This window comes from Mobula birostris, chromosome 9, assembly GCF_030028105.1.
Source record: "Mobula birostris isolate sMobBir1 chromosome 9, sMobBir1.hap1, whole genome shotgun sequence".
NCBI lineage: Eukaryota > Metazoa > Chordata > Chondrichthyes > Myliobatiformes > Myliobatidae > Mobula > Mobula birostris.
In genome coordinates, this window is record NC_092378.1 from 43,254,544 (window position 1) to 43,281,188 (window position 26,645).

At 41.7% G+C, this 26,645-nt stretch overlaps 1 protein-coding gene across 1 annotated transcript in view; it reads right to left on the reverse strand.

The window, feature by feature from the left end:
- LOC140202715 (synaptophysin-like protein 1) overlaps positions 1-20,087 on the reverse strand; it is a 40,123-nt gene extending 20,036 nt beyond the window's left edge. Inside the window, exon 1 of the mRNA XM_072267926.1 lies at positions 19,904-20,087. Within this exon, the coding sequence (XP_072124027.1) occupies positions 19,904-19,972 (69 nt within the window). The 5' untranslated portion in view covers positions 19,973-20,087. The remainder of the gene's footprint in view (positions 1-19,903) is intronic.
- Positions 20,088-26,645: the final 6,558 nt, after the last annotated feature.

Below are 26,645 nucleotides of genomic sequence, written 5' to 3' on the forward strand. Positions count from 1 at the left end.
TTCAACTATCCCAAAAATAAATGATATTCAGCCACTAATTGCATGCAATCTAGTAAAAAGCAGAAATGAACTTGGTTTTGCTGCAATCAATTATCATGCCAGAAGCAGCTGTGGTTGAGTGGGTAACAGTCATTTCAGCAAGTGAGGAAAACTGAGTGAGGTCACTTTATGGAGACATGCACACCAAAGGCCCTGCCTGATCCTGTAGTGGAGCAATGAATTTGTCTTTGCTAATAATCAACACCTCCAAACTTCTGATCTGTATCAAATTACAGTACACGGGCTTGTTTTACAAATTGTCCTCATTGCAATAGTACTTTAAGACTTTGAGCTTTGGGATGATGCAAAAACATGAAAGGATCCATCAAAATTTAAGCCTTTCTTAAACTAATGAACACAAGATTATTTTACTCAAGTGGAGTCAGCTATTTAACCAATTCAGGCTTTTTGAAATGCTTGGCTTTTCTTCAACTCAGTTCTGTTGAATCAAACTCTGGCCTGAATTAGACCACAAGACCATAAGACAGAGCAGCAGAGTTAGGCCATCTGGCCCACTGAGTCCGCTCCGCCATTCAATCATGGCTGATCCTTCTTTCTATCTCCTCCTCAACCCCAGTTACCGACCTTCTTCCCATAACCTTTGATGCCATGTCCAATCAGGAACCTACCAATCTCTGCTTTAAATACACCCAACGACCTGGCCTCCACAGCTGCATGTGGCAACAAATTCCACAAATTCACCTCCCTTTGGCTAAAGAAATTTCTCCATCTTTCTGTTTTGAAAGGGTGCCCCTCTATACTGAGGCTGAGCCCTCTTGTCCTAGACTCTCCCACCATGGGAAACATCCTTTCCACATTTACTCTGTCTAGGTCTTTCAACATTCGAAAGGTTTCAATGAGATCCCTCCTCATCCTTCTGAATTCCAGCGAGTACAGACCCAGAGCCATCAAACATTCCTCATATGATAACCCTTTCATTCCTGGAATCATCCTCGTGAACCTCCTCTGGGCCCTCTCCAATGCCTTTTCTAAGATGAGGGGCCCAAAAACTGTTCACAATACTCAAGGTGAGGCCTCACCAGTGCCTTATAAAGCCTCAGCATCACATCCTTGCTCTTATATTCCAGACCTCTTGAAATGAATGCTAACATGGCATTTGCCTTCCTCACCACCGACTCAACCTGCAAGTTAACCATCAGGGTTTTTGCACAAGGACTCCCAAGTCTCTTTGCATGTCAGATTTTTGGATTTTCTCCCTGTTTGGAAATAATCTGCACATTTATTCTACTACCAAAGTGCATGAACATGCATGCATTTTCCAAAATTGTATTTCATTTGGCACTTTCTTGCCCATTTTCTTAATCTATCTAATCCTTCTGCAGTCTGTTCCTCAACACTACCTGCCCCTCCACCAATCTTCGTATCATCTGCAAACTTGGCAACAAGGCCATCTATTCCATCATCTAAAATCATTGAAATACAGCATAAAAAGAAGTGGTCCCAACACCAACCCCTACGGAACACCACTAGCCACTGGCAGCCAACCAGAAAAGGATTCTTTTATTGAGCTACACTCCAATGAAGAGAGCAGATTGTAGCACAGAAAAGCCTTTTTAGTCCACCTTGTCCATACCAATTATAATGCCTATCCATAACATAGAACAGTACTGCCCAGGAAGAGGGCATTCAGCTTACGTCATCTGCGCCATCCATAAAGACTATTCAAATTACATATCGACCTGAACATTGTCGATATCCCTCCAACCCATGCCTGTTGATCAATGCAAGTTCTATTTGACTGCATGATGTTCTTACACCTTTACTAAATACCTGCCTTTAATTGTACCTGTCTCTAATACTTCCACTAGCAGCTCATTCCAAATAACATTAATCCTTTACGTAAAAAATTCAAGGGCAACAATAATGGGAAAGTAAAATACAATAGTAATTTGAGCAAGAAACAAACAGATGATTGCTTTTTTTTATATATCGAAAAAAAACTAAGGTTTACAAGGTTCATGTTTGTCATTTACAAATAGAGAGATGTACAATAATGAATAGTAGAGAATTTAAAGGAACAGTTTGCCCTTCATGGAAGATATAGAAAATACCCTTGAAATAGTAGAAAGCAGCAGATTTAGAGCAAGAAAGGTGCTAGGGGATTAGCTTAAAAAAAGATATTTGGCAAATTAAAGGAATGGCATCCCATGAAATGTAGAAAATAGTGCAGTCACTCAACATCCAGAATTCCACAAATTCACAGATTAAACATTGGTAAATGTAAGCCCACAATTTTAAAAAACGAGAAAATAGGGAGCTGTAGAACAGTTTAAGTTAACGTCTTAGAAATGGCTTGTTCCCCTCAACAATCATGGTCCATGAACACTACCTCACTATTCCTCCTTTGCATTATTTGTTTTTTTCATTTAGCTCAATTTTTTTTTTATTTTGCAGTGTGCTGCTGCCACAAAACAACAACTTTCACTAAATACCTCAGTGATAATAAATCTGATTCTAAATCTACTAAGTGCTAACAAGCCATTTAGAAAGCATTCGACAAAGGCACTGTGGGTTTATAAAAGTAAACATCATATTTAACAAACGCATTTGTTTTCTGAGAATGTATCTAGTGGAATACATAAGGATTAACCAATGCATATGCTGCATTGAGAAAGTATTCTCAGTAAGATGTCACACAGGCGGTTAGTAAATAAATTAAAGCACTTGGGATTGATGGCAATATGTAGCATAGGTTCATGGCTGGACAACAAAACAGATTAAGAATAAATGGTCCATTTTCAGATCGGAAAGTTGTGACCAGTAGGATGTTGCTGGAACCAATGTGAGGTCTCAACAATTCAAAACCTATATCAATGATCTGGATGAGGGAACCAATGTAGTATAACTGTTTGCTGATGATAAAAATATGGATGACAGAATGGGTTGTGAGGATGTAGTCAGCCTTCAAGCAGATACAGATCAGCTAAATGAATAAACTAGGATGGGAAAACCAAATATAATATAGAAAAAAAACAGAAAGATGGTCTATTTTCTTTTTAAATGGTGAGAGAATGAAGTGTTTTTCAGTAGGTCACAGGCATCCTTGAACAGAAATCACAGCAGGTTAACATATAGAACATAGAAAAGTACAGCACAGTACAGGCCCTTCGGCCCACAATGTTGTGCCGACCCTCAAACCCTGCCTCCCATATAAGCCCCCACCTTAAATTCCTCCATATACCTGTCTAGTAGTCTCTTAAACTTCACTAGTGTATCTGCCTCCACCAATGACTCAGGCAATGCATTCCACGCACCAACCACTCTGAGTAAAAAACCTTCCTCTACTGGCTATCCACTCTATCTATTCCTCTTATTATCTTGTACACCTCTATCATGTCTCCTCTCATCCTCCTTCTCTCCAAAGAGTAAAACCCTAGCTCCCTTAATCTCTGATCATAATGCATACTCTCTAAACCAGGCAGCATCCTGGTAAATCTCCTCTGTACCCTTTCCAATGCTTCCACATCCTTTCTATAGTGAGGCGACCAGAACTGGACACAGTACTCCAAGTGTGGCCTAACCAGAGTTTTATAGAGCTGCATCATTACATCGCGACTCTTAAACTCCATCCCTCGACTTATGAAAGCTAACACCCCATAAGCTTTCTTAACTACCCTATCCACCTGTGAGGCAACTTTCAGGGATCTGTGGATATGTACCCCCAGATCCCTCTGCTCCTCCACACTACCAAGTATCCTGCCATTTACTTTGTACTCTGCCTTCGAGTTTGTCCTTCCAAAGCGTACTACCTCACACTTCTCCAGGTTGAACTCCATCTGCCACTTCTCAGCCCACTTCTGCATCCTATCAATGTCCCTGCAATCTTCGACAATCCTCTACACTATCTACAACACCACCAACCTTTGTGTAGTCTGGAAACTTGCCAACCCACCCTTCTACCCCCACATCCAGGTCGTTAATAAAAATCACAAAAAGTAGAGGTCCCAGAACAGATCCTTGTGGGACACCACTAGTCACAATTCTCCAATCTGAATGTACTCCCTCCACCACGACCCTCTGCCTTCTGCAGGCAAGTCAATTCTGAATCCACCTGGCCAAACTTCCCTGGATCCCATGCCTTCTGACTTTCTGAATAAGCCTACCGTGTGGAACCCTTGTCAAATGCCTTACTAAAATCCATATAGATCACATCCACTGCACTACCCTCATCTATATGCCTGGTTACCTCCTCAAAGTACTCTATCAGGCTTGTTAGACACAATCTGCCCTTCACAAAGCCATGCTGACTGTCCCTGATCAGACCATGATTCTCTAAATGCTCATAGATCCTATCCCTAAGAATCTTTTCCAACAGCTTTCCCATCACAGGCGTAAGGCTCACTGGTCTATAATTACCCGGACTATCCCTACTACCTTTTTTGAACAAGGGGACAACATTTGCCTCCCTCCAATCCTTCGGTACCATTCCCGTGGACGAGGACATAAAGATCCTAGCCAGAGGCTCAGCAATCTCTTCCCTCGCCTCGTGGAGCAGCCTGGGGAATATTCCGTCAGGCCCCGGGGACTTATACGTCCTAATGTATTTTAACAACTCCAACACCTCCTCTCCCTTAATATCAACAAGCTCCAGAACATCAACTTCACTCATATTGTCCTCACCATCATCAAGTTCCCTCTCATTGGTGAATACCGAAGAGAAGTATTCATTGAGGACTTCGCCCACTTCCACAGCCTCCAGGCACATCTTCCCACCTTTATCTCTAATCGATCCTACCTTCACTCCTGTCATTCTTTTTTTCTTCACATAATTGAAGATAGGTAAAGGTAGTAACTTGGATGGCAAACCGTTGTCCTGTATTGCAAGTTGTATATACAAGAGGGAAGATGTCACACTGCACTTAGACAGGGCCATGGTGAAAGGGCGTCTAGAATATTGCATACAGATCTGGAGTCTAACGACCTAAAGAGTATATATTAATAAAGGGAGAAGAAACTTAGTGGGGTCAAATTTGTAGTATTGTGTTCAGTTCTGGTCACTAATCTGCAGGAAAGAATTCAACAAGATTGATATACAGGTGTCCCCGACTTTTCGAACGTTCGCTTTAAGAATCCTCACTGTTACAAAAGAACTACATTAGTTACCTGTTTTCGCTAACAGAAGGTGTTTTCACTGTTATGAAAAAACGCAGCGCACACCCCGAGCAGCCGCTCTTCCCCCAGAACTGCATTCTAGCCGGCATTGCTTAAACACGTGCCTGTGAGCAGCCGTTTGCAAGATGAGTTCTAAGGTATCGGAAGAGCCTAAAAGAGCTCGTAAGGGTATTAAACTTAGCATAAAGCTAGACATAATTACGCGTTTTGATCGTGGTGAACGAAATAAGGACAACCTGAGTTTGGCTTGTGGAAGTTGACGAAGATGATGTTGAAGAGGTTTCGGCATCTAACGACCAAGAACTGATAAATGAAGAGCCGATGCAATTGGAAAAGGAAAGGATAACAATCGAAACTGAATGCAGTAGTGAACGGACCGAAAGTGAAGTCATCCAGGAACTGAACGTGAAGCAACTGCGTGAGATTTTCACTGCAATGATCCAGTACGACTTTAATTTTGAAAGGGTACGTCGCTTTAGAGCATATTTGCAAGATGGTTTGAGTGCTCACAAAGAACTGTATGATAGAAAAATGCGCGAGGCTAAGCAGTCAAGCATACTGTCGTTTTTCAAGTCTTCCAATCAGTCACAGCAGACGACGAATCTCGACCTTCGTCATCGAGGCAGGCAGACATAGAAGATAATGACCTGCCTCTCTGATAGAAACAGACGACGATGAGATGACACCCCAGTGTCCCACCACCCCAACCCCCAGGCCGTGGACCGATACATTGCTGCAGTGGTAGCCAGGTCGCAGAGAGTGCAGTGGTAGCCGGGACGCACCCAGCACATCTTTAAGAAAAAAGCCAAAATAAACAGGCTAATTAATTAGGTGTCGCCCAGCACGTTAATGTCGGCTCAGATCAGAGGCGACGCAATCGGCTCTGACCTGGGCCGATATTTACGTGCTGGGCGGCACCTAATTAATTAGCTTGTTTATTTCGGCTCTGACGACTCAGCCTAACACACCATCAGTGTTCTCGATGTCTTCATGATTCCCGTAAGTGATACTACACTGTACATACATTATTTCTACTTTATATAGGCTGTGTATTTTTATGTGTTATTTGGTATGATTTGGCAGCTTCATAGCTTAAAGGTTACTGGAGAGTGTTTTTGCCGAGAGCGCTTGCGTGAGATTTTCGCTACGGAGAACAGTGCGGCAATGATTGTAGAGAAGTATTTCTACTTTATATAGGCTGTGTATTTATCATATCATTCCTGCTTTTACTATATGTTAGTGTTATTTTAGGTTTTATGTGTTATTTGGCATGATTTGGTAGGTTATTTTTGGGTCTGCATCACAAATTTTTCCCCATATAAATGAATAGTAATTGCTTCTTTGCTTTACGACATTCCGGCTTACGAACCCTTTCATAGGAACGCTCTACCTTCGGATGGCGGGGCAAACCTGTAGTACAAAGAAAACTTACAAGGATGTTGCCGAGCCTTGAGGACCTGAACGATAGGGAAAGGCTGAATAGATTAGGACTTTCATTCCCTGGAGTATGGGAGAATGAGGGGAGACTTGATAGAGGTGTACAAAATTATGTGGAGCGTAGATGGGGTTGGGGAAGACTAGAATTAGAAGTCATTGGTTAAGGGTGAAAGATGAAATATTTCAGTGGAACTAGAGAGAAACTTCTTCACTCAGAAAGTGGTGCTTGTGTTAACTAGGGTGCTAGCAGAAATGGTACATGTGGGTTTAATTGCAACATTTAACAGATGCTTGGATAAGAACATGGATAGGAGGGGTATGTTAGCCCATGTCGCAGGTGCGGGTTGAGGCAACAGGCAGAAAAACAATTTGGCATGAACTAGATGCACTGTAGGGTCTCTTTCTGTGCTGTAGTGCTCTGTGACTAAAAAAAAATCCAACAGCCTTATTCCTGGTACACGCGGCTTATCCTTATGAGGAAAGACTAAGCATTACATAACTTTACTCTTCAGAGTTTAGGAGAAACACACTGGAACATGAAGCTTGAGACATTTTCTCTGGATGAGATGTCTAGAACCAAACCTCACAACAAGAGTTCAGCCCTTCAGAACTAAGGAGTATCTTTACCCAGAACAAAGCAGGTCTTGAAATTCTCCAAAAAGAGAACAAAGGCGGCCAGTTTCTTAGATTTGTCAAAACAGATCAACAGATTTTTAGATAATAATGGAATCAAGGGATTTGGGATTATTACAGGAGAGCAGCAATGAGATAACAAATCAATGAATGGCACCTTCACCTAGCTCCTTCCCTTACATTCTTATGAACAACTGTGAAGGGCAAATAACGAAAGATTTAGGGGAAAAAATTGTTTGTTGAAAGTAGTTCTAATAATGCTCGCAAGGGTTCTGTGCCAACTCTTGTATACTTAGTATAATTCATTTGACCTCTAAGTCCTTAATTGAGAATTTCAATCAGCACCTACCAGCATTTTTATGCTGTGTTCAGCATAATTTTATTCCCATCAGTTCTTTTGTACAAATCTTCATTCAACTGGAAAGGCAAGTTAGTATTATCACCATGTGGACAGTGATAATACCTGGTCCTATTCTCTCCATTCCTGGGCAGACAAAATGTCCTTGCTCACTACAAGTATAAGAGAGGTAATTGTTGGAGCCACTCAGAGATCTGTCATATCACTGGAAAGTTAAAATATTCTCCTATAATACACAGAAACAAAAGTAGAGCCAAAACCTGGCTACAACTGCACTGTCTTCAAAATGTATTACTGACTGCTGTGGTCAATGCTATTTACAAGGACCAGATTACATCATGTAAACTTTTCTTTTCAAAGTGACACTTGGTTCATGTAATCGCCAGGACTGATTTTAATTGCTTCTTCCCTCTCTTCAAGCAATCAATTTTCCCCTTATGAATAGGGATTTTATTTCTTTCTAAAGGTGACTGTATGGCTCATGAGGGATTAATTAACAGGATAGAGAGCTCAATCACGGTGGCTTGAACAAGGAATATCGACTTCACATAAACTTCAGGAAGCCACTAAATTTAATCCCAAAACTATGTCATGTGATTACATCGCAATGTGATTATGGCTGTAACATTTTCCTGCTGAATTTCTAAATGTTTTCACTTTAGAATACAGCTTTGCAACTCTAGCACAACTTCCTCTTACAGTAATTAAGAGTTCATTAAGACTATTTCATAATTCCAGACCATTGGAGCATCACTGGATGGATATTGTTTTGAAATGGAATTTTCCAAACATTTGCCATTAGGAAGTATTCATCGCAATTGATTATGAATAAATTGCCTTTTCAGCTTGGTGAAATGCAATTAACAACACTTCCAAACTGTGCGACTAGGGTCACTTTAGCCATGTTTTATTTGGAGGTCTACCAGTCTGGTTCAATATAAAGCAGTGATCAGCATTATGCTTTAAAATTGGCCATTTTTCCACTAACATCAAAGCCACTGGTACTTAGCCCTATTCAAATGCAGGCATTCATCTACCGTTCATTGTAAAAATACTTGAATCTCTGAGTCCCTCACACTTTCAACATCTCTTAAGTTATTCTCACTTTCAATATTGCAACATGTCTTAAGATCTATGTTTCATCGAACCACACACGTAGCTCCATAGCACTGGAATATGGGAACATGCAAGAAAACATCAGATGATACTTTGCTTGTGTAAACAAATTTCACAACTCAGCACTGACAGAACACCATACTAGCTCTGGTGAATTCATTTAACAATTTCTAAAATTTCTGAAGAGGTTGAAGCAAAAGGATAGCATCAAGAACAGATGTCATTTGATTTGCCTGCAATAGACAGTTTAAACCCTAAAAGGAAAGAAGCCAATTTTTAAAAATATCCACAATTAGAAGCTTTTCCTTATTGCCCATAACTACACCCAGTATTGCACCATTACACCAAATACAATTTATTGAGCAAATACAGCTGGATGAAACCATATTGTCCATACCAAGAAAATACAGGCAATAACCTAACTCCATATAGCCAATCACCCAGTTTCCACAAGTCCGACAATCTCAGAATCAAAATTAGCAAATAGGCCTGGCCTACTGAGTTCCTCCAGCATTTTGTGTGTGATATTACAACAGTGGTGTGCAGAAGAACATCTATGAATGCACAACATAGCCAACCTTGAAGTGGATGGGCTACAGCACCAGAAGACTACACTGGGTTCCATTCCTGTACCTAATAAACTGACCATGACTGTAGATTAGATTAAGATACAACATACCCAACAGGAGTACAGACTTCAAGAGCTGTGATGTCAATGGCCAATACAGCTAGACCCCACTTAACACTGAGGATGCATTCCTTGGAGGTGGAGCGCTATGCAAACCAGCACAATGTGGGGTCATTATAACATTACTTAAATGGACATGTATGCCTGATAAAAATAATTAAACCTGAGATACATGTTATTTTTTGTAAACACAGTAATTCATGGAGTAACAAACACACAAATAGGCCTAACCATCAGTGCAGCAGCAACACATCGCAGGAGCAGCAGAGGGAAGCGAGTGGTGGTTACATCTTAGAGGAGGAACCAGGCTGTGGGTCCTCCTTTAACTTCGGGCTTTTTCAAGTAGGCTTTGAGATTTGACTGCCTTTTCTCAAATTTCCTCTCATGAAGCTGTTCTCAGCAGCAGGAAATCATGTCGAAAACATCTCTCTTTGCCCTATTGCTTCGCTCCCAGTCAGGGTCATTCTGATCAATATAGCCAATTTCAAAGAGGTGCTAACATCAACCTGACACTCACCAGCGTTCCAAACACTGTACAGGTGTCCCCCGCTTTTCGAACGTTTGCTTTAAGACACCTCGCTGTTACGAAGACCTACATTAGTTACCTGTTTTCGCTAACAGAAAGTGTCTTCACTGTTACGAAAAAAGGCAGTGCACACCCCGAGCAGCCAAGCTCCTCCCTCGGAATTGCACTCTAGCTGGCATTGCTTAAACACGTGCCTGTGAGCATCTGTGCTTTACGTCCATTTATTTTGAGCATCCGTAAGCAAGATGAGTTCTAAGGTATCAGAAAAGCCTAAAAGAGCTCGCAAGGGTGTTACACTTAGCGTAAAACTAGACATAATTAAGCGTTTCAATCATCATGAACGAAGTAAGGACAAAGTGAGTTTGGCTTGTGGAAGTTGACGAAGATGATGTTGAAGAGGTTTTGGCATCCCATGACCAAGAACTGATAGATGAAGAGCTGATGCAATTGGAAGAGGAAAGGATAACAATCGAAACCCAATGCAGTAGCAAACGGACCGAAAGTGAAGTCATCCAGGAACTGAACGTGAAGCAACTGTGTGAGATTTTCGCTGCAATGATTGCAGAAAAGTACGACTTTAATTCTGAAAGGGTACGTTGGTTTAGGGCATATTTGCAGGATGGTTCAAGTGCTTACAAAGAACTGTATGACAGAAAAATGCGCGAGGCTAAGCAGTCAAGCATATTGTCGTTTTTCAAGCCTTCCATATTAGCCACAGCAGACAACGAACCTCGACCTTCGACATCGAGGCAGGCAGACATAGGAGAAGATAACCTGCCTGCCCTGGTGGAAATAGATGATGATGAGATGACACCCCAGTGTCCCACCACCCCAACCTCCGGGCCGCGGAGCGATACTTTGCTGCGAACGATGTAGTGGTGCAGCGGTGGCCGGGACGCACCCGGCACATCTTTAAGAAAAAAACCAAAATAAACATGCTAATTAATTAGGTGCCGCCCGACTGCGTCGCCTCTGATCTGGGCCAACATTTACGTGCCAAGCGGCACCTAATTAGTTAGCTTGTTTATTTCGGCTTTTTTCTTAAAGATGTGCCAGGTGCGTCCCGGCCACTGCTGCACCCTGCATGCTTGACGGATTGGTGTCGGTCCGCGGCCTGGAGGTTGGGGACCACTGCACCACCCCAACCTCCGACGACTCAGCCTAACACACCATCAGTGTGCTCGGCGCTGTTGTCCCAATTCCAGTAGGTGATACTACACTGTACATGCATTATTTCTACTTTATATAGGCTGTGTATTTTTATGTGTTATTTGGTATGATTTGGCAGCTACATAACTTAAAAGTTACTAGAGAGAGTGTTTCTGCCGAGAGCGGTTGCGTGAGATTTTCGCTATGGTGGACAGTGCGACAACGATTGCAGAAAAGTATTTCTACTTTATATAGGCTGTGTATTTATCATATTATTCCTGCTTTTACTATATGCTACTGTTATTTTAGGTTTTGTGTGTTATTTGGCACGATTTGGTAGGTTATTTTGTGGGTCTGCAACGCTCACAAATTTTTCTCATATAAGTAAATGGCAATTGCTTCTTCACTTTACGACATTCCGGCTTACGAACCGTTTCATAGGAATGCTCTACCTTCGGATGGCAGGGGAAACCTGTATCACTTGCAGTTTCACATCCATGCTAATGCTTTTCCTAGACGTCTTAGATGTACTACCCTCACTGGACGTTGCAGGCAGTTTTGCAGACATTACAGGTGAAAGAAATGGACTATGTTGGTGAGTGAGCAGAAACTTTTACACAGGAGGAGGAGGCAGAGTGTGAACTAATACATGATTGGCTGTGAGTGGCTCAGAGTGTATGTAAAGCACTTGCATTGGCTGACTAAATGTTTCAATTCATTGGCTGACTCAAATGGCGGCCACTTGAGCAGTTTTAAGTGATGTCTGGAATGATTTTTTTTTGCTATTTTTAAAAATTTCAATGAAGAATTGAATCACTGCTTTGTAACGAATCAGCACTACGCAGCATGCCTGTTATGTGGGGTCTGAGTGTACCAATGTCTCTCCATGCAATTCTTCAACTTTATTCTTTCCCCAGATGATTCTCTGGGCTTGAATTAATTCAATTTATTATCCCACAACAGTACCAATGGAGATTACAATATTATACAGATGATTGCTAGGAAGACTTAACACAATTTACAATGCACATTAATGTCCTTTATCTAAGTACATTGTTCATGCAATTGTATAACAGACCAGCACAGCTAAAGAGAATCAAATTACACACCTGTACAAATACACCTGCCTTGAGATAATTTCATCACATTTGCAGAAAACTTAAATATCCAGCAGCAGAAAGTTATACTACAAACGCAACAGCTGCCCCGCATTATCTGGGGGTTGTGTTCTCAGTACACCATCCCTTTTGCGCTTTTCTGTAATGTGAAACTATGTCATCTGCGTGTCAAGAAAATGGAAGCTGAAAAAGAATCTGACACAAATTCTGTGGGAGCAAATTACAGGCGCTCCTGTAATTTGAATTAAGGAGCAGTAAATTTAACAATTGAAACTGATATCAATTGCTAGCTGTACAATCACTTTTAGATTAACCCAGCTAGCAAAGTTGAAAATTACCAATATCTTCACTGATTGCCAATCACAGCTATCCGTCGTACTTCATAGTCCCTACGCACAGAGGAACAAAGCAGAACCAGAAACCTCACTATGATAAAATGCACTGTTGTATTTTCCTTCCCATTTGCAGCCACTATTTTAAACACGATGAAATTCAAAGGGTTAACTTCTTCCAGGCTGATGCAGCAACAGCAGCGAAGTTATCACTTAATGATAATAATTGAAGGGTTCCTTTGTTGGTGAGTGCCTCATGAGCTTCCCTCCTGGTACAGTGACCACACAGTCAATTGCTTTTTCACAGCCACAAACGAATCTGCAGTTCACTCTCACTGCTGACGCAGGAAGCATGAAAGTGAACGGTTACAGATTGGACAAATACATCCTGCCATCTGTTCTGGCCTCAGGTCCACGCAGAAACATGGAGAATAAAGTTCATCAGCTCATTACAAAATGATTTATTTAACTTCCCCACTACGTGTGTCAAGGTAAATTAGAAAGAATCTGCTCCATTTAAAGATTACAGTCGACATCTACAATGCTGCCCATGTAACCATATTTGAGACAAAGTACATAAAGAGAAAGAATTTAACTAAACTGGATGAAGCTGTCTGGAATGGCAGGAATAGCAAAATAGGGTTTAAAAAGCAGTAACAATTTTTAGACAAGTGACATATTTTCAGGAAAAAAGTTGTGGAATTGTTAATGATTTAAGGTACTGATTACTGAGCTTATCTTTTCAAGCAAAATTAAAGTAAAACAGTTCCATCAATTTAAAATGCCCAGCTGAATGTCACATATTTCAAAATTAACTAAACCCTAAAACCAACCTTAACACCACAGGATGAATTTCAATTCCTATACTGGTTACACTGGCTATCAGAACTCATCAAATTTCAATTTCAGTTCACCCAATGGTGACCACAACTGATGGAAAACAAAACTGGTCCCCATATTCCCAAACAGCTTTCCTCAACAGCCCAGTAAATGCAGGTATAGAAGCAGTGAAAAAAAACTATCCTAAGTCCAGTTTGTCAAAATTTGAAATACACTGACCTTGAATGGAAACTGAAAAAGCATGAAAACACATGAAAAAGCAGAAACCAGGCAGAATCCAAATGAAGAAAAGTTGTATGCAGTAACATCCACCAAGTATGACCATGCCTTGCACCAGAAAGGTCACTAATCATAGAGGAAGTTTTAACACACTTTTGAGGAAAAACTTGCATTTGTAATACACCCTAAACTATTTCAGGACAACCCTAAGTACTTTAAAGAAAATTAAACACCGTTATTTCAAATGTGGCAACCGCTTGCATGTGGCAAGCTCTTCTAAAAAACTGTATGAAGTAACATCATTTTATATAATGTTCTAAACTTGTGTCTTGACAGCAACAGACCTAACTGAATACATCTTCCCTACCCCAAAAGATCCCAGATACATAGTGAAATTCACTGGTAAATGCTAATTGTTCCAGTAAAACCTTCAACCTTGTTGTTTATACTAGGGTGAGTCTGGGACTTCTGTGCATGTAGTCCTTGACGTAATGACCGATTTTTAATGATGAACCTGTCAGACTGAACTGTTGAATTTCACATGGAGCTAAATCTTCCTGGGATTCCCCAACATTACTGCAGGAGAAGTAGGGGATGCTTGGTGATGGTAAACACTTCTTAAATACTGAATCCAACTTAGACCTGATTCAGATCTGAAAATGTGGTGGTTTCAATCCAGAACATAAGGTAATGGATTTGTGAACTGACAGTACAGAAAGTCTCTATGCTTATATATACAAAGTCACTAATACTTTCATTTATCCATTTGCTTTTGTTTTATTTTTGCCCTATTTAAATTTGTGTTTCAAGCATAGCATTGCTTGTTAGGGAAAATATTACAGGACAGGTTAGAGGGTTTGTCTACTAAGTCCTTGTGGGTGGAGCTGAGAAACAGGAACGGTATGGCCACATTAGTGGGATTGTATTACAGACCACCCAATAGTCAACGAGAATTGGAAGAGCAAATCTGCAGAGAGATAGCAGGCAACTGCAGGAAATATAAAGTTGTGGTGGTAGGGGATTTTAATTTTCCATATATTGACTGGGCCTCCCATACTGTTAGGGGTCTAGATGGTTTAGAGTTTGTAAAATGTGTTCAGGAAAGTTTTCTAAATCAATATATAGAGGGACCAACTAGAGGGGATGCAATATTGGATCTCCCGTTAGGAAACGAGTTAGGACAAGTGACAGAAGTCTGTGTAGGGGAGCACTTTGGTTCCAGTGATCATAACACCATTAGTTTCAATTTGATCATGGACAAGGATAGATCTGGTCCTAGGGTTGAGGTTCTGAACTGGAAGGCGGCCAAATTTGAAGAAATAAGAAAGGATCTAAAAAGCGTGGATTCAGACAGGTTGTTCTCTGGCAAAGATGTGATCGGTAGGTGGGAAGCCTTCAAAGGAGAAATTTTGAGAGTGCAGAGTTTGTATGTTCCTGTCAGAATTAAAGGCAAAGTGAATAGGAATAAGGAACCTTGATTCTCAAGGGATATTGCAACTCTGATAAAGAAGAAGAGGGAGTTGTATGAAATGTATAGGAAACAGGGAGTAAATCAGGTGCTTGAGGAGTACAAGAAGTGCAAGAAAATACTTAAGAAAGTAATCAGGAGGGCTAAAAGAAGACATGAGGTTGCCTTGGCAGTCAAAGTGAAGGATAATCCAAAGAGCTTTTACAGGTATATTAAGAGCAAAAGGATTGTAAGGGATAAAATTGGTCCTCTTGAAGATCAGTGTGGTTGGCTATGTGCGGAGCCAAAGGAAATGGGGGAGATCTTAAATAGGTTTTTTGCATCTGTATTTACTAAGGAAACTGGCATGAAGTCTATGGAATTAAGGGAAACATTTAAGGAATTAAGAAACAATTAAGGAAAACACTGGCTGAAATATTTAAAATGTCGCTGTCTACAGGTGAGGTGCTGGAGGATTGGAGAGTGGCTCATGTTGTTCCGTTGTTTAAAAAAGGATCGAAAAGTAATCCGGGAAATTATAGGCCGGTAAGTTTAACGTCGGTAGTAGGTAAGTTATTGGAGGGAGTACTAAGAGACAGAATCTACAAACATTTGGATAGACAGGGACTTATTAGGGAGAGTCAATATGGCTTTGTGCGTGGTAGGTCATGTTTGACCAATCTATTGGAGTTTTTCGAGGAGGTTACCAGGAAAGTGGATGAAGGGGAGGCAGTGGATATTGTCTACATGGACTTCAGTAAGGCCTTTGACAAGGTCCCACATGGGAGGTTAGTTAGGAAAATTCAGTCGCTAGGTATACATGGAGAGGTGGCAAATTGGATTAGACATCGGCTCAATGGAAGAAGCCAAAGAGTGGTAGTAGAGAATTGCTTCTCCGAGTGGAGGCCTGTGACTAGTGGTGTGCCACAGGGATCAGTGCTGGGTCCATTGTTATTTGTCATCTATATCAATGATCTGGATGATAATGTGGTAAACTGGATCAGCAAATTTGCTGATGATACAAAGATTGGAGGTGTAGTAGACAGTGAGGAAGGTTTTCAGAGCCTGCAGAGGGACTTGGACCAGCTGGAAAAATGGGCTGAAAAATGGCAGATGGAGTTTAATACAGACAAGTGTGAGGTATTGCACGTTGGAAGGACAAAGCAAGGTAGAACATACAGTGTTAATGGTAAGGCACTGAGGAGTGCAGTGGAACAGAGGGATCTGGGAATACAGATACAAAATTCCCTAAAAATGGCGTCACAGGTAGATAGGGTCGTAAAGAGAGTTTTTGGTACATTGGCCTTTATTAATCAAAGTATTGAGTATAAGAGCTGGAATGTTATGATGAGGTTGTATAAGGCATTGGTGAGGCCGAATCTGGAGTATTGTGTTCAGTTTTGGTCACCAAATTACAGGAAGGATATAAATAAGGTTGAAAGAGTGCAGAGAAGGTTTACAAGGATGTTGCCGGGACTTGAGAAACTCAGTTACAGAGAAAGGTTGAATAGGTTAGGACTTTATTCCCTGGAGCGTAGAAGAATGAGGGGAGATTTGATAGAGGTATATAAAATTATGATGGGTATAGATAGAGTGAATGCAAGCAGGCTTTTTCCACTGAGGCAAGGGGAGAAAAAAACCAGAGGACATGGGTTAAGGGTGAGGGGGAAAAAGTTTAAAGGGAACATTGGGGGGGGGCTTCTTCACACAGAGAGTGGTGGGAGTATGGAATGAGCCGCCAGACAAGGTGGTAAATGCGGGTTCTTTTTTAACATTTAAGAATAAATTGGACAGATACATGAATGGGAGGTGTATGGAGGGATATGGTCCGTCTGCACATCGGTGGGACTAGGCAGAAAATGGTTCGGCATAGCCAAGAAGGGCCAAAAGGCCTGTTTCTGTGCTGTAGTTTCTATGGTTAACAATACTTAAAGTTCTGAATGGCACGAACAGTTATCAGAAAATTACTTACTTAGTTTTTAGAGCCAGTGAATCCCTGCCTTCAACTGTATCAGCTGTCATGGATTTTGAGAGCAGTGCCTTCTCACTGAAGGCTGAGTTTCAACTCAAACCATGCTGCTGGGCACGAAGATGAAAAAGATTCATAAGACCAGTCATCTGTGAGGTGCAGGGGTAAAAACTGGCCTGCAAATTCTGGTGGAGCTGAATGGCTTACTCAAAGTGATTTGAAATAATAGTAGGGCAAATGAGCAAAAACTCAGGGGGAGGTTTTTTGGTATGTCTCAACGAAGGGCAGAGAAAGAAGGATTTAGAGGAAGAGTTGATGGTCTTGGAAAGCAGAAAACAATTACCATCATTTTTGATTTGAAGTAACATGGATTAACCAACATGAAACACTCAAAATTATGAGGTTAAGTGGGAAGCTGGTTTCTCTGGTGCTATGAAGAGGTTGGAAGCCAGTGGTTGTAGTCCTAAGACAAACAGCAAGAAACCTTGCAGGAAAACTGAGTAGAAAGATATCTAACTGGCTGTTAATACTGCACCTCTGAAAAGATGGTAGAAAATGTAATGGTAATCTAAGGACTGTTAGATTTATTCCTTAGAAGAAAAATCAAAACTGTAGGATCATGAGAAATGAGCCCCTTTTGGTGTGGGATTAAAGGGAGCCCTTTTTGAGACTGACCAAGACACAATATCTTGAGTGATCTCACTCTAAAGAGTGTGCAGCACACTTCAGCATGCTTTACAGATGAAGCAACAAATTTTAAATGATGGAAAGCATTACCAAACATACTGTGAATTTCATTTTTCCACAGAGACTTTTAAAGTGTCAATGATTATTTCATGAGGTGAAATTAGTTAGATTAAACTGTAGGTTTTCTTACTTGTTTAAAAAAATCCAATTTTCCCAAGTGTCAGGAAATTTTAATAAAGAGGAATCAAAGGAGCTGTTGCATTTTGCAATTTTAAAAGTTGGGAAATCATGTTGCAGCCATACATGACTTTGATTGGGCCACTTTTGGAGTATTGTGTGCAGTTTTTGTCACCACTTTACAGGAAGGACATGGCAGCTGTGCAGAAGGTGCAAAAGTAGTTTACCAAGAAATTGCCTGTATTAGTTATAAGAAACTTGGATTGTTTTCTCTGCAGCATCAGAGGCTGAAGGAGTGACCTGAAAGTAGAATATAGAATTATGAGGAGTTTAGATGGAGTTGATGGCCAAGTTGAAAATGTCAAATAGTGTAAGCTATAGCTTTAAGGTGAGAGGGAGAAAGTCTGAAAGTTTTGTGAACCTAGTTTTTAAATATAGATTTACATTGTGGCAATGTCTAAAATACACTTTCAGGGGAAGTAGTGGAAACATATGATAGAAACATGTAAGAGACATTCAGAAAGGCACATAAACAGACAGAAGATAGAGAAATGTTGACCATGTGCAGGCAAATGGGTTAGTTTAAATTGACAGTGTTGGCACCAACATCATGGGCTGAAGAGTATGTTCTTCTGCTGTTCAATCCGTATGCTCATGTTGCTGAAACTTTGGGCTTGAAATCAAAGAACAATGGTGGGATAAAAAACGTTTAGTTTATTTTGCAGTAACTTAATTAATGTACTAGGCAGAAACATTTTCAGAGTGCCACAAGATTGGCCACAATATTTTTCACCAGTACACCTTCAAGATCTGAAGTCCACCAGTGTCAGGGGTAGTACAGTGTCAAGGGTAGTACAATCACATACTGAAATTGAATAAATCTTAACGCAGAAGTAATATATTAAGAAATCTTGAATATGCCACTAATAAAATTTGTTTTATTGAGATTTCGAACTGAAAGTCTTAAAAGCATGAAATAACCAAACAGGAAGCAGCCTTCAAAAATAGCAGTTATACAAGTTCACCATCTGGTTGTTTCAAATTTCACTCAACTTCAGCACAATCATCCTGCCTTCACAAGTTTTCAATAACACCAGAGTATCTTTACTCCAAGTGTGCACAATATGTCAGCAACTGGTGAGATGAAAATAAACCCAGGAGCTACTCTCATCTGAAGCAGGAGTGTGCCGCCACAATGTCACCAGTAAAACAGTCTTCCTTTTCAAAAAAAAAAGTAGGGTTCCATTTCTATTATTATTAGGTTTATAATTCTACCATCAGCATTCATCAGATTAAATAGAGTAAATATGCTGAGTGGACTGAGCCCTAATTCAATGGGCTTCCAGGATGTGATGCAACTACATCAAAGTAGCCACAGACTTGGCCAGCAGAAGAAAAATATAAAAGGACATAGCCGATGGAAGCACACCAACATTTGCTGTTAAAAGCACAAGTATCAAAAATGTGAAGCAAAAACTGAAAAGGCTGCAAAATTGTGGATAGGAAGCGAGAGAGCTAGAGGGCGAATATACGACCCTACAAAGCGCGTTCATCACACAGATCAGTGGACTGAAAATATTAACCTTCCTCTTAACGTTGCACTATCAGCCCGCCCTGGGCATTTTCCACGTTTAATTCAATACTTTGAGGCCTGTCTAATCTACTTCCAAACGAATGACCAAAACGTCTGTTTCACGAAGAAACAAGGGTTATCTTCACCAAAAAAAAGTGCGTAAGAGGTCCCGTTTTACTGATAAAAGTGGGAATTGCTTTGACATTCCTAGAATCCTGCCAGCCTGTTCCTCCTTCCCCTTCCCTAGGAAAAAGGAGGATCTTGCTGGAACTGGAACCAGGCCATGCGGCTGATAACAAAGCAGGGCCGAACACAGAGCACTTGCACCCCACCCAGCCCAGCCCGAGTCTCCACGCTCCAACCCCGGCCTCCCCTCACCGCTAGGCCCCAGTTTGCGGTACGTCGCACCCTATAATGCTGCCAGCGTCCCGGCCATCTTTACCGCGAAAGCAACCTACTCACCCACTCCAGGAGCTTGATGAAACCGATCGGCTCCTTCAGCGGCCCGAAGTCCAGCTGCAGCGCGGCCATTTCCGTGCAGCGAACGAGCGAGAGCAGCAAAGCAAGAGTATCGAGCAGCCGAGGCGGCGCCGCTCTACCTGTCCGCCCGTCCTGTCACCACTTCCTGCGGGAGAGGGACACGGCTATCGACTCGGCCCCGCCTCCAAGCCTCAACTTCCTGTCAGCAGCCCCGCCTCCGAGCCTCGCCGGGATGGGTCCCGGGGCATCCGCGTGGAGTGCCGGAGCTCCCGCTGCAGCACTCCGCTGCTTTTTCTTCCAACTATTTCGTGGAACTCTTTCCAAATGGTATCAAAGACAGTGCAACACTCACGACTGCATGGCTTTTGTTCGTCTCTTCACTCAGCCTTTAAGCTCAGTGAATTCTCACCCTCAGTGATTCCAACTAACGTTCATCTTCTGCCTTACTTTGCAGTTGTATTATTACCGACATTTGACATGAAATATCTTGTTTTGAGACAGCAGTACAGTGCAAAGACATAAAGTTACAAAAAAAAACACGTGCAAAAAGGATCAAGGCAGTGTTCTTGGTCCATTCAGAAATCTGATGGCGGAGGAGGAGGAGCGGTTTCTGAATTGTTGAGCGTGGGTCTTCAGGTATCTCCTCCCTGGTGGTAGAAACGAGAAGAGACATCTCCTAGATGGTGAAGGTTCTGAATGATGATGCCATCTTTGTGGCGGTATTGGGTTTGCTGACCGCGAAGTTCTAAACTCAAAGATCTTAACCCCAATCCGATATAGATAACTAAAGGGAGGTTCTACTGTAGCTACCTAGTTCACTTCCCTATTAATCATCCAGAGCGAGTTTCGCCGCCAATACCCACTATTTCAGTGGTGGGTCCCGCTCCCTACCAAGGAGGAACTACCTGCCGCTAACAAAGCAGTGTAAACACAGTTTTATTTATTTTCAATGATAAATATTTAAATTTAGATAAAATTCTTAAAATACATTTAAAACTCAAAGATGATTTCTATCTTATAAAAGATTTCCAAATTGTAAATGATTTCTAAAACTCGAAGAAGTTCCAAAGCACAGGTACAATTCCTATATCTAACAAACAATCGAATGAGTTGCAGACAAATAAGTTATCCATCACAGAAAAAAGGCAGAAGAATGGATTCTCATTCACCCTGTCTTTCTGTTATTCTTCTTGATGTTTCTGGACCATTCCTAACAAGCCTGACTGCTCTCTTACATTTATACTGGGTTTTTTTTGCCACTTGACTTAAAAGTTCAAAGAAAATTTTATTAGTTCATATATGTCAACATAGACAATCCTGAGATTCATTTTCTTGTGGGTATACTCAACAAATCTATACAATAATAACTATAACAGGCTCAATGAAAGATCAACCAGAGTGCATAAGACAACAAACTGTCCAAATGCAAATATAAATAAATAGCAATAAATAACAGGAGCATAAGATAATGAGATAAAGAGTCCTTAAAGAGAGATCATTGGTTGTGGGAACATTTCAATGATGGGGCAAGTGAGTGTAATTATCCCCTTTTACTCAAGAGTCTGATGGCTGAGGGGTCAAAACTGTTCTTGAACCTGCTGGTGCAAGTCCTGAGGCTCTTGTACCTTCTATCTGATGGCAGCAGTGAGAAGAGAGCATGATCTAGGTGATGAGAATCTTTAAAAATGGATACTGCTTTCCTACAACAGTGTTTCATGTAGATGTGTTCAATGGTTAAGAGGACTTTACTTGTGATGTACTGGGCCAAATTTACTATCTTTTATAGGATTTTCCATTCAAAGGCATTGGTGTTTCCATACCAGGCCATGATGCAGCCAGTCAATACACTCTCCACTACACATCTATAGAAGTTTTGTCAAACTTTTAGATGCCATCGGAAGTAGAGGCAGTACAATGCTTTCTTTGCAATTGCACAGGTTCCAAGACAAGTCCTCTGAAATGGTACACCCAGGAATTTAAAGTTGCTAACCTTCTCCACTTCTGATCCTCTGATGACTTCAGACAGATGTGACATTTTTTCAGATACCTTTTTAGATAGATGGCCTTAAAGCTTCTGGGGACAGAGTTTCCAGATATCCCCAATTTATGCCGTGTCCACAAATCTTCCAACTATTGATAGATCAACCTTTTGATGTGCCAAGTGATAGTATTAATCTGGTGTAAGCTTTCTTGACTAACTAAATAACTTCGCCAATGGTTTGATGCAAGCCCATTTAACATAACCACATTGTCTTACTCTGCATCTCCTGAGCAGCTATCTTGCCATGGGTTAACAGTCTATGCTCTATGGACAGTTCTGTTTGTTTGCAAAGCTGACCTTTTAATTTCAGACTGATTGTTGCTGGCCATTCACATCAAGAACTGAAGACTGGCTCCCGTTCACAAAAGATGCTAAAAAAGAATATTGTTTGAAATCTTAACTTATTCAAAAACATCTCTTTGATCTTTAGAAGTGTTAGCTGCTGTGTTTAGCAAGCTGAGCTTGGCAAAAAAGGCGCCTGACCCTGGACATTGAATTCCTATCACAACTTCTTGAGGTACTGCGCCATGACAATTCCCTCTGTGGGGGGGGGGAAGAATTGTGCCTGTGATGGAGCTGGTTGATGTACAATCACGAAGAATCTCTGATTATTTCTGTTTATTGTTCTTCGTCCACCCCACTCCCAACTCTACACCTTCCCCCCAAACTCACAACTCCAGCTCCTCCCCCTCCTCCAACAATATCTGGACAAAAATGATCTTCTAGTTCATTTGTATTTATAATTACTAAATTTATGCTACAAACCTTTTGGATTTCTATTTGCAGCAAATTTTCTGAGCAATCTACTCAGTGGAAACTGCTCACAGTTTCAAAATCCTGGGAGTGCACATCTCACACAACCCCTCATGATTCCAGAAGTCATTCTGTAGAATCAGGAAAGCGCACCAATGTGTCTGCTTTTTGAGAAGGTCGATGAGAGCTGGCCTATGCACATCTATACTCACGTCATTCTACGATGCACAATAGAGGGCATCCTAACAAGCTGTATCACTGCATGGTATGGAAACTGCACTGTGGTGGGCTGGAAGGCTTTGCAATTGGTAGTCAAAACTGCCCAATGCCAGAAAAGGGCCAGTAACACCATGAAGGATTACACCTACTGTGCTGATGAACTGTTTGTTCCACTCCCTGTCATGGTCCAGTCCGTGAAGTCCGCATTCTGGTTCACAGTCTGGTCCATCAACCCTTGCTCCAGAGTTTCCTGTCTACCCTGTTTCTGTTCCTGTCGAGCACTAATTGAGGCAGCTGATTCTCATTGGGGCTGGCTGCATAAATACCTCCAGAGACCAGGGCGTGGCTGCTGGATTGTTCTTGTCCTTACTCCTTGTATCCCTTCCTCTGTCTTCTGTTTCCTCGCCTGAAGCCTTGCCTTGTCTTGCCGGTAACTCTCTCCTCGCCTGAAGTTCTTGTCTCACCTTGCATTGCCTGAAGCCTTGCCTTGTCTTGCTGGTAACTCTTGCCTCGTCTCACCTGAAGTCTTGTCTTGGAGCCACCCTGAACCTAGCTCCCTTCCTGTCCCTTGCCTCCGTCAGGTAAGTCAGGCCAGATTGCCGTTACCCTGCGGTGGGTCTCGTCCCTTCCTGTTCCTTGCCTCCATCGGGTAAGCCAGGCCAGATTGCCGTTACCCTGCGATGGGTCCTGTTCCTTCCTGTCCCTTGCCTCCGTCGGGTAAGGCAGGCCAGATTGCCGTTATCCTGCGGTTGGATCTGTCCCTTCCTGTCCCTCGCCTCCGTCGGGTGGAGATCTGTGCCCTGCCCAGGAGTACCGCACCCCAGGAGGAGCTTCAAGACCCCAAGCCTCAAGCCTCACCCCAACCCAAGCTTCAAGACCCCAGGCCTCAAGCCTCGCCCCAAGCCAAGCTTCAAGACCCCAACCCTCAAGCCTCGCCCCAAGCCAAGCTTCAAGACCCCAAGCCTCAAGTCTCAATCCTCGTCTCAAGTCTCTGGTCTCAAGCCTCGTCTTGCCTGCCAGCCAAGTCATGTCCTTGAATAGTTCTGGGGTCCGAGCCAGAGGCAAGACCCAGGTTTTGGGTCCTTGTCCTGTCTCTGGCTCAGAGTCTAAGCCCGAGCTCCTAGCTCTCTTGTCCAGTCCTGTTCCGGGTTCCGGGTTTTCATGTCCACGTCCTAGCCCTCACCCTGTATCCTAGTCCTGTCTCTAGTACTTCAGTGTCTGTGTCTTGCACTTGGGTCCGTTCCCAGCCACCTCCTTATGACACTCCCATCAGGGAGGAGGAAATGCAGCATCCACGCCAAGACTACCAGACTCAAAAATAGTTACCTTCCTCAAGCAGTAGGGATGATCAACACCTGCACCCACTATCTCACCCCACCACCATTATTTTATCACTTCCTGTCAGCCATCTTATATACTGACACTCCTGTACCAAATATCACTATGGACATAGAATCAATGTACTGTGTATAAGCTATCTTATGTATTTATATTTATTGTTTTTTAATTATTGTGTTCTTTATCTTGTGTGTGTATTTTTTTGTGCTGCATCGGATCCTGAGTAACATTTACTTGTGTACTGTACTAGAAATGACATTAAGCAGTCTTAAATCTTGAATCTTGAAAATAAAAAACTACAGACGTTGGAACCTAAAATAAAAACTAAACACGCTGGAATCAAGGGACAGTGACTTGAAACAACTAGGGAAATACAAGTATGATCCCAGAAATTAAAGGGTTAACATACGAGGAGAGTTTCATGGCTCTGGGCCTGTACTCATTGGAGTTTAGAAGAATGGCGGGGGGGGGGGGGTTCCTTTTGAAAACTATCGAGTATTGAAAGGCCTAGATAGAGTGGATGTTGAGAGGATGTTTCTAATAGTGGGAGAGTCCAGGACCGGAGAGCACAGCCTCAAAATAGAAGGACATCCCTTTAGAACACAGATGAGGAGGAATTTCTTTAGCCAGAGGGTGTTGAATCTGGAATTCATTGTCACAGACATCTGTGGAGTCCAAGACATTGGATATGTTTAAAGCAGAGGTTGATAGGTTCTTGACTAGTAAGAATGTCAAAGATCACAGGGAGCATGCAGGAGAATGGGTTTAAAAGGGATAATAAGTCAGCCATGATGGAATGTTGGAGCAAACTCAATGGGCCCAACAACCTAATCTGCTCCTATGTGTTATGGAAAAGCTCAGTAGGTCAGGTCATATCTGTGCAAAGAAAAGTGGTGAAAGGCCCTGGATGTAAAACTAAGTTTCTCTTTTCACAGGTGCTGCCTAACCCACTGACTATGCAGGCATTTTCTGTTTCTACTCAGCTTATCTTCAGCTTTGACACCCAGGACCCCATTAAAATGATTTTCTCTCTCAAACTGGCCATCTTTCTTTGAAGTACTATCACCACTCTTTTAAATGAAAGATACTGTATATAGATTTGAATAGATATGGCAAATAAATGCTGAGGTCAGATTATCATCAGGTATGTCTGGACTACCTTTCCACCACCTACAAACTGGAAGCATGATAGAATGATCTTCAGCTATGTGGATGAGTGGGGTAGAAAAATTCGGGAGCCACTTGATTTTGCATCCATTTAGCACCCAAAACATGGATCCAAGTTAATGGCACCACCCTTTTTCTAAACCACTGTTCAATTAAGTGAGACAGTCTCTCCTCATTTGAGTCTTAACTCAAAGCACAAAAAAAAATTGATGCTAGAAATCTGAAAGAAACATGGAAAATATTGGAAATACTCAGATCAGACATCATCTGTAGATAGAAAGGTCAAATTGGCAATCTTTCATCAGAACTAACCAGGACACTGACATTCAGTCTGCAAAAATAGCTCTAAGCACATTTGTCTGTTGCTTTAATTCTCCATTCCATCCCTATGCTGATTTTGGCCTCTTACACTGTTCCACTGAATTTGAAAGTAAGCCTGAGGAATATATTCCAACCAGGCACGTTAACAGGCTATGTAACTCAATATCAAATTCAACAATTCTGGAAAATCATCTTTTCCAGGTTTCATCAGAATTGGCCAATTGCTATGAAAAGGCTAGCAGTTCTTCTTTCTCCATGGACATTGACATTTATCTCCAGCATTTAAATTCTTTTCTATCTAGTCATTGCCAATGAATCACCACTAATTAATTGCTTCATTCCCCACAACTGCACCACAGAAGACTGCTATAATTTTGTTTTGAAAATGTATCCCCATCTAACAGTTTTTCAGGACTGTCTGCAGTTTGTGCAGGCAAAGAAAGAAACATTGTAGGCGGGGAATCTCAGTACATCTTGAATCAATCAATCAAATTAAGTTTATTTATTTTCAGGACCCAGGCATTGCTGGAAAGGTGAGTATTTATTGCACATACATAATTGCCCTTGAGAATACAATGGTAAGTGACTTTCTCAACCACTGCATCCTTACCAGTACTAATGGTGAGGAAGTTCCGTGACTGAGGCATATTGACAAACAATAATACTATATTTCTTGGTAAGGAATGGTGTACAATTTGGAGGCCACATTCTCAGGTTGTATCCCATGTACCTACATTTTCAAACATTTGTATCTACTGCCCTTGTTTTTCTTTGTGATAGAGATTTGGAAGGTATTAGGAAGCAAGCCATTCACATCAGAATACCCAGCCTCAGACTTCTTGTATATGGTTGGTCCTTTGGTCAGTGGAGACCCCAGGACATTAC